The sequence below is a fragment of the Somniosus microcephalus genome, chromosome 14 (genome assembly GCF_052327205.1).
Source record: "Somniosus microcephalus isolate GS21.2 chromosome 14, FLI_Smic_1.0, whole genome shotgun sequence".
In the NCBI taxonomy this organism is placed as follows: Eukaryota; Metazoa; Chordata; class Chondrichthyes; order Squaliformes; family Somniosidae; genus Somniosus; species Somniosus microcephalus.
The window spans coordinates 75,522,423-75,536,991 of NC_141000.1; the positions used below are offsets into that span (position 1 = coordinate 75,522,423).

Genomic DNA, 14,569 nt, shown 5'->3' on the forward strand with positions numbered 1-14,569 from the left:
TGTTTAGAAAAGTAAACAGAACAATTCCTGGCACCTTCATTAGCAGAAAATTTCATTAGGAGAATCCGACTGCAGCCAAGGACGATGTACACCACACCCAACACCAGTGTATACGCTAATGAACGGGAACAAAAGGAAGCACAGGATTTGGATACCATTTCCAACGCCGTTATTTGAGTACCTGACAACAACAAAATACAAAAGGTACAGATATTTAGAGACCAGTCTACCTAAAGTAGTTGTCAAAAATACAATTGTACAATTTCAACTTTTCTCAACCAAGTTTTGAAATATCACTTAACATTTAGTGAATTATTTGATACGCAGCAAGCTTATTCAGCGAGTTACTAAACTCTACAGACCAAAGGTGGTCTCGTGTTCAATTCCCAGCCTATATTGAACAGATGTCAGCCAGGGTGAATGCAGGGATAGTACATTTGGCTTTTGTCCTCGCTTAGGAAAAAGCAGGGGAATTAAAAGAAAGTCAGAGTTCCTGATCCTGCCTGCTAATCAGTGATGCATGCAGGAAGCACACATGTGGATGTTGTTCAAAGCAAGACTGGGATCACCTGCAATGCCTCCTGTAATCATATAATCTGACAACACTCACCGTCAAGGCTCTTATGCAATTGTGAAATCAGCAACTATGGAATCATACTTGAGCAATGTTGTGAAGTCTGCAGAAGAGAAGGGGAGGAGAAAAAAAATTGGTGAAAAAAAAAATCAGAAAATACATTTAAATTACATTAATTAGAATCTTACATGAATCGATTAGAATTTTCATTGTGTTTTTTCTAACACAAACTTAACTTCCTATTGTCACAATTTAACACTGAAATTCCTTATTCCAGAAATCCCTCAATAATAACAAACTCTGCATTTAGCCCTAAAGTTATAAAAAAACCCTTCCTCAGTGCTCCTGAACCCTCTGCCTCAGACCACACCCCCCCTCCAATCCCAGTGCTCAAAAACACCTAGCCCCTATTCCCAGCATTCCCTGATCCCAGAACCATCCCCAAAGACTATAGCTAGATCCTCAAACCCCATCATCATATTGTCAGACTCCATCCCCTTCCCAGTGCTGCTAGATCCCAAAACTGCCCCCAATGCTGATAAGTCAGTCAGTGTCCCTGGTAATACTATTCGTCAATTACTTGGCACAAAACCTATGTTCTTATTAAACTTCTGACTTACTGTGAGAAATGAGCATGAGATCTGCTAGTAACCAGAGAGAAGTGAGGCTGCATTATCGGATACATACTGCTTTCTAATTAGGATTCAAAAAGGTCTCACATTTTAAAAAATCTTTTTGAGAGTGGGAAGGCATCAAGTAGGAAAGAAAGAGACCAATAAAGGTTCTGTCTATGAAAGCCAGAATGTCTTGAGGGACCATCACTTAGGAAGCTCACTGGTGTAACCTAGGCAAGCTGATGCAAAATAAAATTTTTAAAAATGATCTGAATCAATACTCTCAATGCCATGCTTTGTTAAAAACAATTCTACGTTATCTGTTTCTTTTACATTTTAAGTAGTGATCGCATCTTGCACAACAGTGCTGATGATAAGTTGGCTGATGCACTGCTTATCAGGGCAGAAGTGTTATATACCATGTCATGCAGAATGTACTATTCTGCTGTCTCTTTAAGGCCATAAAGTCTAGTTTAAAAAGTGTAAAAGTTTTTTGATCTGGGCACTTTGTAAATTGGAATGTCCTTGTCCATTTCAAGCTCCAACTGAGAAACACATAGGGAGTCAAACTGGTCTTCAGCGAAAGCACGAAACAGCCAATAGCAAATCGACAGACCATTTTACATCACGCTTGATTGTTTCTCTCCATTGAAGTCACACTTAGATAAAGCATGTGTATACTGTAATTCTTAAAAGCAAATGCTACTTCTGTCAAAAATATTCTGAATATTTGTCAGATAAACTTTCTATTTTTGAGGGAGGTATGCTGCAGATTATAGACTTTGGACAAATTAAAAAATAAATTAAACTTTATAACATTAATTAAACAAATTGAATAAAACACAAATGTGAATATTCATGCAGCACTTACTGTACAAATTGATGGTCCTTTGAGCAAACTTAATGGATGTCTGGTGGTTGGCACTCCCCAGTCATGTCAAACTTTACCATTTGTCTAAATTCTCTTACACAAAAAACTGAAAGTTACCTAAGTAATGTAATAAAAAAGTCAAATTAAGTTGTACAGACAAATATCATTATTAAGAATCCAGGTTTCAAGATTTTACCAAAGTTCATTCAATTTTCCACACAAGGCTTCCTGCTCCGAAACAAAATTTTGAATAGTAGCAGTTAGTAGAACCTAAAAATCATTAGTAAAACTTGCTAATCTATTGATTATTTTTCACACTTATGAAATGGTGTACAGCATCTTTATAAATCACTGAATGAATTGTTGCACCGACCTTCTGCAATTGGCATGATGCTGCATTCTCTGCTGTTTACAAGGTATAACTAGAAACAGAGCTGGAAAGATAGCAAATAGTGACCCCAACCTGCCCAATTCCGGTTTGAACAGAGGTGGGTTGGGGGCAGGCGACCAACCCGCTCTCAGGAGGCGGGCAACGTTCCCTATAAGCTGAGCAGTTTTGTAGCTCTCTTCCGGTCCCACGCAGCCCAGGACCAGCTTTTTCAATGTTAAGTTTTGCGCTGTGAATGGGCCATGCAGCCTCTTAATGGGATGCGCACCCCAAAAAAAGAGGGAACATTGGAGGCGGGTCGGTCAGTAAAATCTTTTAAGGAGACTGGGTGCCTCCATTTTAACAGGATTTTAATTTTTAACCCATGGAAGCCCAGTTTCCCAGGGTTTGCGAATGCTAGCAGGTAAAAGGAGGCGAGAAAGGCCGATCCTTGAGGTAACTGCAGTTATAACACTGGCCAGGAGGAGCAGGAGTGGCCCGCACTCCCCCCAACAACAACTTACCAGGAGTAAATCTGCCTGGTCAGGAGGTGAACGAGCCACACAGTTCAAACCAGACACTAACCCCAGGGAACCACAGCCACACGATACAACTGACAAACCCCAGCATAACTACCAGGGAGGAAGCCACACATAGTCCCCCTAACATTCCCAGCTCACCAAGAGAAGAGCAGCATAGCCAGGAAGTGAGTGAGCCTTCCAGGGCTGACCAGCCTAGCCAGGAAGTGAGTGAGCCTTCCAGGGCCGACCAAACACATACCCCGGGATCACACAGACAGATACAACCAAAAGATAAATTTAATCAATTAGAGATACAGATGGTTAAACTTAGAGAGGAGTTCCTCAAAATGAATGACGAACAAAATCAGGAGAGGGAGAGACACAAGAGAGAGCTGAATCTACTTGAGAACCAGGTGAATCTACTTAGGAATCAGGTGAAAGAGCTGCAGGAAAGAGAGAGCCATAGAGGAGAGATAACACCATTAGACCAGCAACCAGAGGCTAGAGATAAGACAAGACAGAGCCGGACGGAATGGCTGCACTCCCACACGGAACAAAAGCAACAGACACACAATACAAGGGGTGCCACACAAACCGACCAGCATACTGATTCGCAATCTTCCCCCACCACCGTGAAACCACAAGCGAGCCGCTCACAAGAGATACGCACACACCAGACACCCCAGCCCAGCACACACACTATGAGTCCAAGCGAAAGCCACCAGACAGTAAACACAAACAAGGCTGACGTCGTAATACTCATAGACTCAAATGGGAAATTTCTATGGGAGAAAAAGCTTTTCCCTAGAAGTAAAGTAGAAAAGATCTGGTGCCCAACAACAAACAGAGCCATGGGATGGCTGACCAAAGCCAGATTAGGCTCCCCCCAACACATAATAATACACACGGGCACAAATGACCTAAAGGCCCAACAGAAAGAGGTAGCAACATCGCTCAGAGCAATGATTAGGAAGGCAAGCAGTACATTTCCAAACACTAGAATCACTGTTTCCACAATATTGCCGAGAACAGACTTCAACAACAACACAATTCATAAGATAAATGCCAGCATAGCAAGAGACTGCGAATCAAACCACAACGTACACCTGGCCCAACACCCCACCCTCGATGAGGAATGTCTTTACGACCACGTCCACATCCAAAGGCAAAGAATATCGATCTTTGCTAAAGCCCTGAAGGACGTCGCTTTTAACCGGGTCCATACCCAGACTCCAAGAGGACCCCCCCCCGACCACCAGAGATCAGCGGGGTACATATCAGGAACACTACAAAGACCACCAACACACCAACCGAGACCAGAGAGGATCCCCATGCAAAACAACAATATCAGACCTGCACCACTCCTGTCCCACAGGGGAATAGGACCGCTCCCAGCCAGACAGAGGGAGAGATGCACAGGACGTACGCAATACCTCAGACAGAAACAATCCATTAAGAGACAATAAGCAGATGTGCAGCAGCATCTACTTCCACCTTATGGATCAAGGACTAATTAATAGAAAGAACTGTAACCAAATTGTATTAACTTTTATGGACAACTGAGGTGATCTTTTTTTTCCCCCACACTTAGACACGACAAACACGTACCACTCTTTAACCTATCATAATAAAAGATCAAACTTAACATGAAATCATTATATATTTCGACCTGGAATATCCAAGGTCTACGCTCTTCAGTGCGAGACGTGAAGAGTAGGACCCGACCCCAGAGTTCATAGATGAAACTAAAGACCTAGATATTATCATTTTACAGGAAACTTGGTATAAAGGAAAAGGACACGCTGGCTGTCCCCAAGGGTACACTGAGCTGGTGGTCCCCTCCAATAAATTACCAAGTGTAACCCAAGGCAGAGACTCCAGAGGCATACTGATCTGGTTTAAAACAGAACTTAAGAATTACATCAAATTTATAAAAAAGGGAGAAAACCATATGTGGCTCAAACTTGAGAGGGAGATTATCTCAAACACCCAAGATGTTTACATTTGCGCACTTTATATCCCCCCAATCGATTCCCCGTACTTTAAAGAGGACACCTTCTACAACATGGAGGGGGAAATTATCCAATACCAGGCCCAGGGGAACGTGTTGATCTGTGGGGACCTCAATTCAAGAACGGGCGAAGAACCAGACTTCACCAATAATCAGGGAAACAATTACGTTTTCGGGAATAACCACTTTGACATCCCTTCCCTTCCATACAGGCATAACTGCGACAAGCAGTCAAATACCAATGGAAAACAGCTACTACAGCTCTGTCGAAACCTGGGTCTGTACATTGTCAATGGTAGGTTCATAGGAGACCTCCTAGGAAGATCGACCTATTGCTCACCTCTTGGCTGCAGCACAGTAGACTATATGATTACAGACTTAGACCCATCCTCTTTCAGAGCATTCACAGTCAAACCACAAACAACACTGTCAGATCACAGTCAAATTACTATGTTCCTCAAAAAGACAGAAACAAACAACATAGAAACACAACCCAGTAAACTGTACAACACCAAAAAATCGTACAGATGGGCCAAAAACGACACGGAAAAATACCAGAAAACAATTAGCAATGCATCAACTCAAGCTCTCTTAGACACCTTTCTGGATAACATATACACTCACAATAAAGAAGGCGTAAACCAGGCAGTTATTAAACTAAACAATATTTTTGATAATTTGGCAGCAAATGCAAACTTGAAAGCTCGCAAGAACAAACCCAAAACAAAAAACTATGAAAAATGGTTTGACCGAGATTGCCATAACATGAGGAAAAAACTTAGAAAAATATCAAACCAAAAACACAGACACCCAGAAAACGAGGAATTACGCCTTACTTATTGTCAGACACTAACACAATACAGAAACACACTCAGAACCAAAAAAGAGCAATATATTAAGAATACACTCAGCTCCATGGAGGAATCCATTGATTCCAATTGTTTCTGGGAAAACTTGAAAACACTACACAAAAAACAACACGACGATTTGGCCATTCAAAATGGGGACACATGGGTAAACCACTTTGAAAAATTATACCAGAAAAACACACTAAGACCAGAGCAACACCAAATATGCAAAAAACTGGAAAAGCTAGAAATGGCCATAAAAGATAACCAAAACCCGCTAGACGCCATAATAACAGAAAAAGAACTTCTTGAAAAACTCAAGGACCTGCGACCAGGAAAAGCCTGCGGGACAGACGGCATACTAAACGAGATGATTAAACACACAGACAACAAAATGAAACTGGCTATCCTAAAACTCTTCAACTTGGTTCTGAGTGTCGGTTATTTCCCTGATATCTGGAACAAAGGACTCATAACGCCCATATACAAAAGTGGGGACAAAATCGACCCAAACAACTATCGAGGCATCTGCGTAAACAGTAACCTGGGGAAGGTATTCTGTAGCATCATAAACAAAAGACTTATAAACTTCCTTGAGGAGCACAATGTCTTGAGTAAAAGCCAAATTGGATTCCTGACAAACTATAGAACATCCGATCATATCTTCACCCTACAGACCCTAATTGACAAACATGTTCACCATAACAAAAGCAAAATCTACGCATGCTTTGTAGATTTCCAGAAAGCTTTTGACTCCATCTGGCATGACGGTTTATTCCTGAAACTTATCGAAAGTGGGGTAGGAGGGAAAACATATGATGTAATTAAATCAATGTATACAAACAACAAATGTGCAGTTAAAATTGGAGACAAACAAACAAAATACTTCCCACAGGGGCGGGGGGTGACGCAGGGCTCGCCAATCTCACCGACACTCTTTAATATTTACATAAATGGATTGGCAAAACTACTTGAACAATCTACAGCACCCGGCCTCACCCTACATGAATCCAAGGTTAAATTCCTCCTCTATGCAGACGACCTGGTTCTGCTGTCACCAACTAAAGAGGGTCTACAGCAGAACCTGGACCTGCTGGAGTCGTACTGCCAGACTTGGGCCCTGACAATAAATCCCCAAAAAACCAAAGTCCTTGTGTTCCAGCAAAGATCCAAACATCAGGGACCCAAAATAAATTTCACAGTAGGAACAACCAAAATTGAACAAACCACTAACTACACATACTTGGGCTTAAAAATCAGTTCTACGGGAAACTTCAAACTGGCTGTGAATGAACTGAAAGAGAAAGCAAGAAGGGCTTTCTATGCCATCAAAAAACCAATCCAAATAGAAATCCCTATTAGCATTTGGCTCAAAATTTTCAAATCAGTAATTGAACCAATTGCACTCTATGGCAGTGAGGTATGGGGACCGCTAACTCAACAAGAATTCGCAAAATGGGACAAACACCCAATTGAGATCCTACATGCAGAATTCTGTAAAAGTATCCTCCGGACTCAAAGGAAAACAGTAAACAATGCATGCAGCGCGGAACTAGGCCAATATCCATTACTAATCACTATCCAAAAAAGAGCCACCAAATTTTGGAAACACCTACAAATGAGCAACCCCCAATGCTATCACTACGACGCCCTGAAATGCCAAGAGCTGACCATAAAGAAGAATACCCTCAGTCAACTAGTCCTGGGACTCAGTGAAGTAACTACTAACAATACTAACAATAACCAGCCCCAGGACAGTGACAGGGTAACACAAAAAATTCGACCCAACACAATCATCGCTAAGCAAAAGGAAAAATATCTGACATATTGGGCAGAAACAACAAAAACCCAAAGCAAACTCAATTGCTACTTGACCCTAAACAGACAATACAACATAGCTGATTACCTGACCATGGTAAAGGATAACAAACTGAGAAGAACCTTGACAAGGTACAGACTTAGCGAACATAGCCTAGCGATCGAAAAAGGCAGACACAGGCAGACCAGGCTACCAAGAGAAGACAGGATATGCTCTCACTGCAATCAGGGAGTAGTGGAGACAGAGATGCACTTCCTCACAGCCTGTGGAAAATATCAGGACATCAGGGAGAATTTCTACCAAAAATTCTCACAAATATGCCCTGAATTCAGAAATCTGAATGACAACCAAAAACTCCGATTCCTACTGGGAGAGGAGAGAAGCTGTGTAACACTGACGGCACACTATGTTACAGCTTGCCATGAACAGAGGGACAACCAGTAAACTAAGAAATGAATATATATAAACAATGCGAATGTATATTTATACACTCAGGGATATACCTGTTTATACAATGTATGAATAGAACTGCGTTTATGTGCTCAACCATAAATGTATTTTGATGCTTTGGCAACATAAGATGTAACTTATCATGCCAATAAAGCGATTTGAATTGTGAATTGTGAATTGTTTCCTCCAGGCCCAACAAGCTAACCTCTTTACAAACCCCGCTCCGCCGTCTTCCCCGCCCCCTCCCACCACCCCTCCCCCCCACGGTCTCCCACTCCCCCCCCCGCGGTCTCCCACTCCCCCCCCCGCGGTCTCCCACTCCCCCCCCCCGCGGTCTCCCACTCCCCCCCCCCGCGGTCTCCCACTCCCCCCCCCCCCCCCGCGGTCTCCCACTCCCCCCCCCCGCCGTCTCCCACTCCCCCCCCGCCGTCTCCCACTCCCCCCCCCGCCGTCTCCCACTCCCCCCCCGCCGTCTCCCACTCCCCCCCCGCCGTCTCCCACTCCCCCCCCCGCCGTCTCCCACTCCCCCCCCCGCCGTCTCCCACTCCCCCCCCCGCCGTCTCCCACTCCCCCCCCGCCGTCTCCCACTACCCCCCCGCCGTCTCCCACTCCCCCCCCGCCGCCTCCCACTCCCCCCCCCGCCGTCTCCCACTCCCCCCCGCCGTCTCCCACTCCCCCCCCCGCCGTCTCCCACTCCCCCCCCCGCCGTCTCCCACTCCCCCCCTGCCATCACCCACTCCCCCCCCGCCGTCTCCCACTCCCCCCCCGCCGTCTCCCACTCCCCCCCCGCCGTCTCCCACTCCCCCCCGCCGTCTCCCACTCCCCCCCGCCGTCTCCTCCACCCCCCCCTCTGCCATCTCCCCTCCCTCCGCCGTCCCCCCGCAGTCTCCCACTCCCCCCGCAGTCTCCCACTCCCCCCGCAGTCTCCTCCGCCCCTCCGCAGTCTCCTACTCCCCCACTTCCCGCGATCCCTGACCCCCCCACCCCCCGCCGATCTCCTATTGCCCCCACCACACCCCCACCCCCTATTGCCAGAATCTCTGTGTTCGGAGATGGGTCTCACCATCCAGCAACCCTTCGCCTCTGCCAATGGACTCACCTACAAATAAGAGCTGCCATCAATTTCTCTATAAAATGTAAATATAATGCACTCCAAGCAGGACACGCTGGTCACATCCTGGCTCCATGCTGGAGTTATGCAGAGGCTGAGTTATCATTGCACTGCTCCACTGCCCCTCTCCTCTCCACCCATTCATAATTTAGTCACTAACACAGAATAAAATTAATTTTCTGCAAGTATGAGGCTAGTTAAGTGTAGGGGTAAGGTGCCGGGGAATTTCTCCCTCCTTCCCTACTGTCCCATGCTGCTGGGGAGTTCCCCCATTATTCCCATGCTGTTGGGCAGCACGCAGGCCCTATTCATTTGAGGAATATATCTAAGAATGAAAGGCTAGAAATATACAGGGTACAGGTAGTTAGAACTCAACTTTGCAGTTAAACAACAAACGCTGGAATTAATGCAGTAGCTCAGTCAGTATTTGAAGAGTTCACAGAATCCTTTTCTCTTCTTAGATGCTGCTGCAGATTTGACACCAGATTAAGTAGATAAGATTTAGTATCATTGTCTAGTAAATTGTACAGGCCCCAAACCAAACCTTTGCACAGGAGCCCCTGCAAGGCAAATGTTGCCCATACGTGGGATATTGGGCAGGATTTTAACTTGGAGGCAGGTAGGGAGCGGGGATGCTGGATTGCAGTCGGGCAAGCCGGGAGAACGCATTTCCCTCAGGCACTGCCAAATTTAACAGCAGGGCCTGGTTAACATTTTTTTCTCTCGGTTTCCCCCCCATGCAGCAAGCCAGATTGAGAGGCTGGCTGGCTGTCAGGCGGGTAGGCCTGCAACACCAGGCCACAGCTGGGGAGCAGAGAGGCGGGAGGGAGGGCTCGGTGGCCATGATCGGGGGGTGTTGGAAGGCCGGGATCGGGGTGGGGGGGCCCGTGTCGGAAGGCTGGGATCAGAGGGGGTGTCGAAGATCCTGGGAGGGAGCGGTCGTAAGGCCGGAATCGGTGGGCTGGGAGGGAGGGTCGGGGCGAGGAATTGGTAGACCAGAGGGGGGAAATCAGAGATCGGAGGCCTCAAGGGTGAGGTCGCGGGGAGATTGGAAGGGTCGAGGAGTGTCAGATCGTGGGGAGTTTGGCAAGGTAGGGGTGCTGGATCCTTGCAGGTGAGCGGAAAGGCACTTATCACCTGGATCCAGCAGTCCTCACCTTCCGTTAGCTGCTGGGTTCCCCGAGGTCTGGGAAACCCAGCCACCCAGAGTTAAATTTAAAATGGAGATACACAATGAGGCATGCAGCCTCATTATAATATTTGAAATGCCAACCCGCCTCCTGGGAGCGGGTTGGCCACCCACCCCTCCTCCATTAAATCCGGAGGTAGGCGGGTTGGAAGCAGGTTGGGGGCGAGATTCAGATTTCTACCACTTTAACCACCTACCCGACCCAAACCTTCCTGTTTCTTGGGGTTAAAATTCCCCCATTCTGATTTCCCGCACTAACCATCCTACAGTCTGTGATTACTAATTATGTGTTAATTTGTCAAATAGGAGACAACTTTTGCTGTATGCCTACTAGGAACTGGACTGGGACTGCCTAAACTCAGTTCATATAGGATTCATATAGCCAACAAATAAAAAGAACTTTCAACCCATCAGATTCTAATGCAGGTTCCAGAGGTGAAAGGAAAGGCCCTATCCCCATATCCCTTGATTCCCTTAGTATCCAACTGCTACCCAATCTGCTAACAGCTAGCCCTAATTTTTCTTTTCAATTTGACAGAAAACTCCCTTTACTTTTAGCCACAGGTTACATACCAACTGCAGCAAATCAACCTATTCCCAGGCACCAACAAAGCCAATCAAATGCTAGAACAAGCTTAGTATCAAACAAATAATGACCTTTTCCTCTATTCCCATGGGGAGGACCTTATCTCTGCCAAGTTCCTCCCACTGTTGCCATGACTGAGCAGGATTCTATTTCCATACAATAGGACATTTACATAGTGCCTATCATGTCAAAACATCTCAAAACACTTTATGCAATGCACTTTATGCAATGCTTTTTTTAAAGTTGTTATTTAGGCAAATACCAGCAACACCCACAGACAGCTATGAGATGAACGACTAGACTTTAGCGGCAGTTGTTGAGAAATGTTGGCCAGGATCTGTGCTCTTTAAAACAAATGTCACGGGATCCTTTACAGTGCAGCACTCCTTCAGTATCACACTGGAACATCAGCCTCGATTATACCTATGTAAATCACAAATTATCTGATAAGATGAGCGTGCTACAAACTGAACCAAGCTGACGTAAATGTTTCCATTTTACTACTGTTACATAAGAACATAAGAAATAGGAGCAGGAGTAGGTCATTCGGCCCTTCGAGCCTGCTCCACTATTCAATAAGATCATGGCTAATCTTCTACCTCAACTCCACCTTCCCGCCCTATCCCCATATCCCTTGATTCCCTTAGTATCCAAAAATCTACTGATCTCTATTTTGAATACACTCAATGATTCAGCATCCACAGCCCTCTGGGGTAGAGAATTCCAAAGATTCACAACCCTTTGAGTGAAGAAATTTCTCATCTCAGTCCTAAACGGCTGACCTACTCAACCTTTCCTCATAGGACAATCCTCTCATCTCAAGAATCAGTCTGGTGAACCTTCGTTGCACTTCCTCTAAGACAAATATAATCCTTCCTTAGGTAAGGAGACCAAAACTATAATTGCAGTAAGACTTCTTTATTTTTATACTCCAATCCCTTTGTAATAAAGGCTAACATACCATTTCCTTTCCTAAATGCTTGCTGTACCTGCATGTTAACTTTCTGTGATTCGTGTACGTGGATACCCAGGTCCCTCATCTGTTCTCCTCACAGCTTACTTTCCACCTAGCTTTGTATCGCCAGCTGAGGCCCAAGCACTGATCCTTGTGGTACCCCACTAGTTACAGCCAGCTAACCAGAAAATGACCCGTTTATTCCTACTCTCTGTTTTCTGTCCATTAACCAATCCTCAATCCACGCTAATATATTATCCCCAATCCCATGAGCCCTAATTTTGTGTAATAACCTCTTGTGTGGCATCTTATCGAATGCTATTTGAAAATCCAAATATACTACATCCACTTGTTCCCCCTTATCCACCCTGTTAGTTACAACCTCAAAAAACTCTAACAGATGTGTCAACACGATTTCCCTTTCATAAATCCGTGTTGACTCTGCTCAATCATATTATGATTTTCTAAGTGCCCTGTTACCACGTCCTTAATAATAGATTCTAGCATTTTCCCTACTGCTGATGTCAGGCTAACTGGCCTATAGTTCCATGTTTTCTCTCTCCCTTCATTCTTGATTAGCGAGGTTACATTTGCTACCTTCCAATCTGCGGTGGCCATTCTAAAATATAGGGAGATCAAAATCAATGCATCCACTATCTCTGTAGTCACCGCTTTTAAAACCCTAGGATGTAGGCCATCAGGTCCAGGGGATTTGTCTGCTTTTAGTCCCATTAATTTCACCAGTACTATTTCTTTACTAATACTAATTTCTTTAAGTTCCTCATTCTCACTAGACCCTTGGCTCCCCACTAATTACGTAATGTTTTTGTGTCTTCTACCGTGATTGATTTGTTTAATTTCTCTGCCATTTCCTTATTCCCACATAATTTTTCCTGTCTCCACCTTTAAGGAACCCACGTTTACTTTTGCTAATCTTTTCCTTTTTACATACCTATAGAAGCTTTTACAATCTGTTTTTATGTCTCTTGCTAGTTTACTCTCATTCTATTTTAAATTCTCGTTAGCTACAATTGGACCATTATTCTCATGGGGTTTTTATTCCTTAATGGAATGTATAATAGTTGTAAATTCTGAATTATTTCTTTAAATGTTTCCCATTGCTTATCTAGCGTCATATCTTTTAATTTAGTTTCCCAGTCTACCTTAGCCAGCTCGTTCCTCAGACTTACGTAGTTTCCTTTGTTCAGATTTAAGACCCTAATTTCGGATTTAAGTGAAGCACTCTCAAACGCAATATAAAATTCTATCATATTATGATCACTCTTCCCCAGAGGCTCCTTTACTACAAGGTTATTAATTAACCCTGTCTCATTGCACAATACTAGATCTAAAATAGCCTGTTCCCTAGTTGGTTCCTCGACATACTGATCTAGAAAACTATCTTGATTGCATTCCCTGAACTCGTCCTCCACAATATTACTACAAATTTGATTTGCCCAGTCTATATGAAGATTAAAGTCCCCCATGATTACTGTATTACCTCTGTTACATGCACCTTTACTTTTCTGATTTATACGCTGCCCGACACTACAACTACTGTTAGTGAGCTTCTGAACTACTCCCAACAGTGTTTTCTGCTCCTTGTTGTTTCTTAGCTCCATCAAACTGATTCTACATCTTGATTTTCTGAGCTAAGATCCTTTCTCTCTAATGTCTTTGTCCCATCCTTTATTATCAGGGCTAACCATCACCCCTTTTCCATTTTGCCTATCTCTTCTAAAGGTCAAGTATCTTGGACTATTTAGTTCCCAACATAAGAAATAGGAGCAGGAATAGGCCACTCGGCCCCTCGAGCCTGCTCCCCCATTCAATAAGATCATGGCTGATCTGATCTTGGCCTCAACTCCACTTTCCTGCCCGCTCCCCATAACCCTTGATTCCCCTGTTTTTCAAAAATCTGTCTATCTCCGCCTTGAATATATTCACTGACTCAGCCTCCACAGCTCTCTGGGGTAGAGAATTCCAAAGATTCACGACTCTCTAAGAGAAGAAATTCCTCCTCATCTCCATTTTAAATGGGTGACCCCTTTTCTGAAACTATGCCCCTTAGTTCTAGATTCCCCCACGAGGAGAAACCTCGGGGTAGATTTTCCTGAAGCTGTCGGGAAGGAGGCGGGACTAAAACTTTTGGGTTTTAGTCCCGCCTACATCGACGTCCGGCCAATCCGCGCGATTTTCCCTTGATTGACCTTGTTGAGCCCGCCCAGCGGACTCAGCAGGCCAATTAAGGGCCACCCGGCAACAGGTGACGTCACAGACTGAAATTTCATCTGTCAAGAGTTCTTGACAGATAAAATATCAGTGTTTCACAGCTGTTTGAAGCTGTCAAACACTGACAGTCTGACTTCTAACCTGAGTCCTTCTACACAGACTCAGTTAGAACTGTCACCGGCACCGAAAGCTGAAGGCTGTCATTTTTGACAGATCGCAGCCGTTGAGCTTTCAGTTCTGGCTGAGTGATGGACTCTTGCAGCCTAGAGGAAGAAAGGCTGTTAAGGTAAGTACAGGTAATTTAAACTTCTTTACACACTTTAGACACACCAAACACACTTACCTTTGCACTCATGCACCCATCACTCACCTGAGCACCGACATCGCGACCCCTCCAAGTCCTTCAACCCGACGGCCCGAC

General features: G+C 44.7%; 1 protein-coding gene across 8 annotated transcripts in view; it reads right to left on the reverse strand.

Annotated features, from left to right (window-relative positions):
• Positions 1 to 14,569, reverse strand: part of slc35a5 (solute carrier family 35 member A5) — a 41,624-nt gene that overhangs the window by 23,342 nt on the left and 3,713 nt on the right. For 3 of the 8 annotated variants that reach the window (XM_086006699.1, XM_086006702.1, XM_086006698.1), the window contains exons 2-4: positions 2,060 to 2,176; positions 611 to 677; positions 35 to 181 (exon numbers count right to left, since the gene is read on the reverse strand). In XM_086006699.1, coding sequence (XP_085862825.1) covers positions 35 to 158 — 124 coding nt within the window. In that variant the 5' untranslated portion in view covers positions 159 to 181; positions 611 to 677; positions 2,060 to 2,176. Of the gene's footprint in view, positions 1 to 34; positions 182 to 610; positions 678 to 2,059; positions 2,177 to 14,569 lie in introns of those variants that run through there. The other 5 variants (XM_086006701.1, XM_086006700.1, XM_086006704.1 and 2 more) reach the window with 3 other exon arrangements.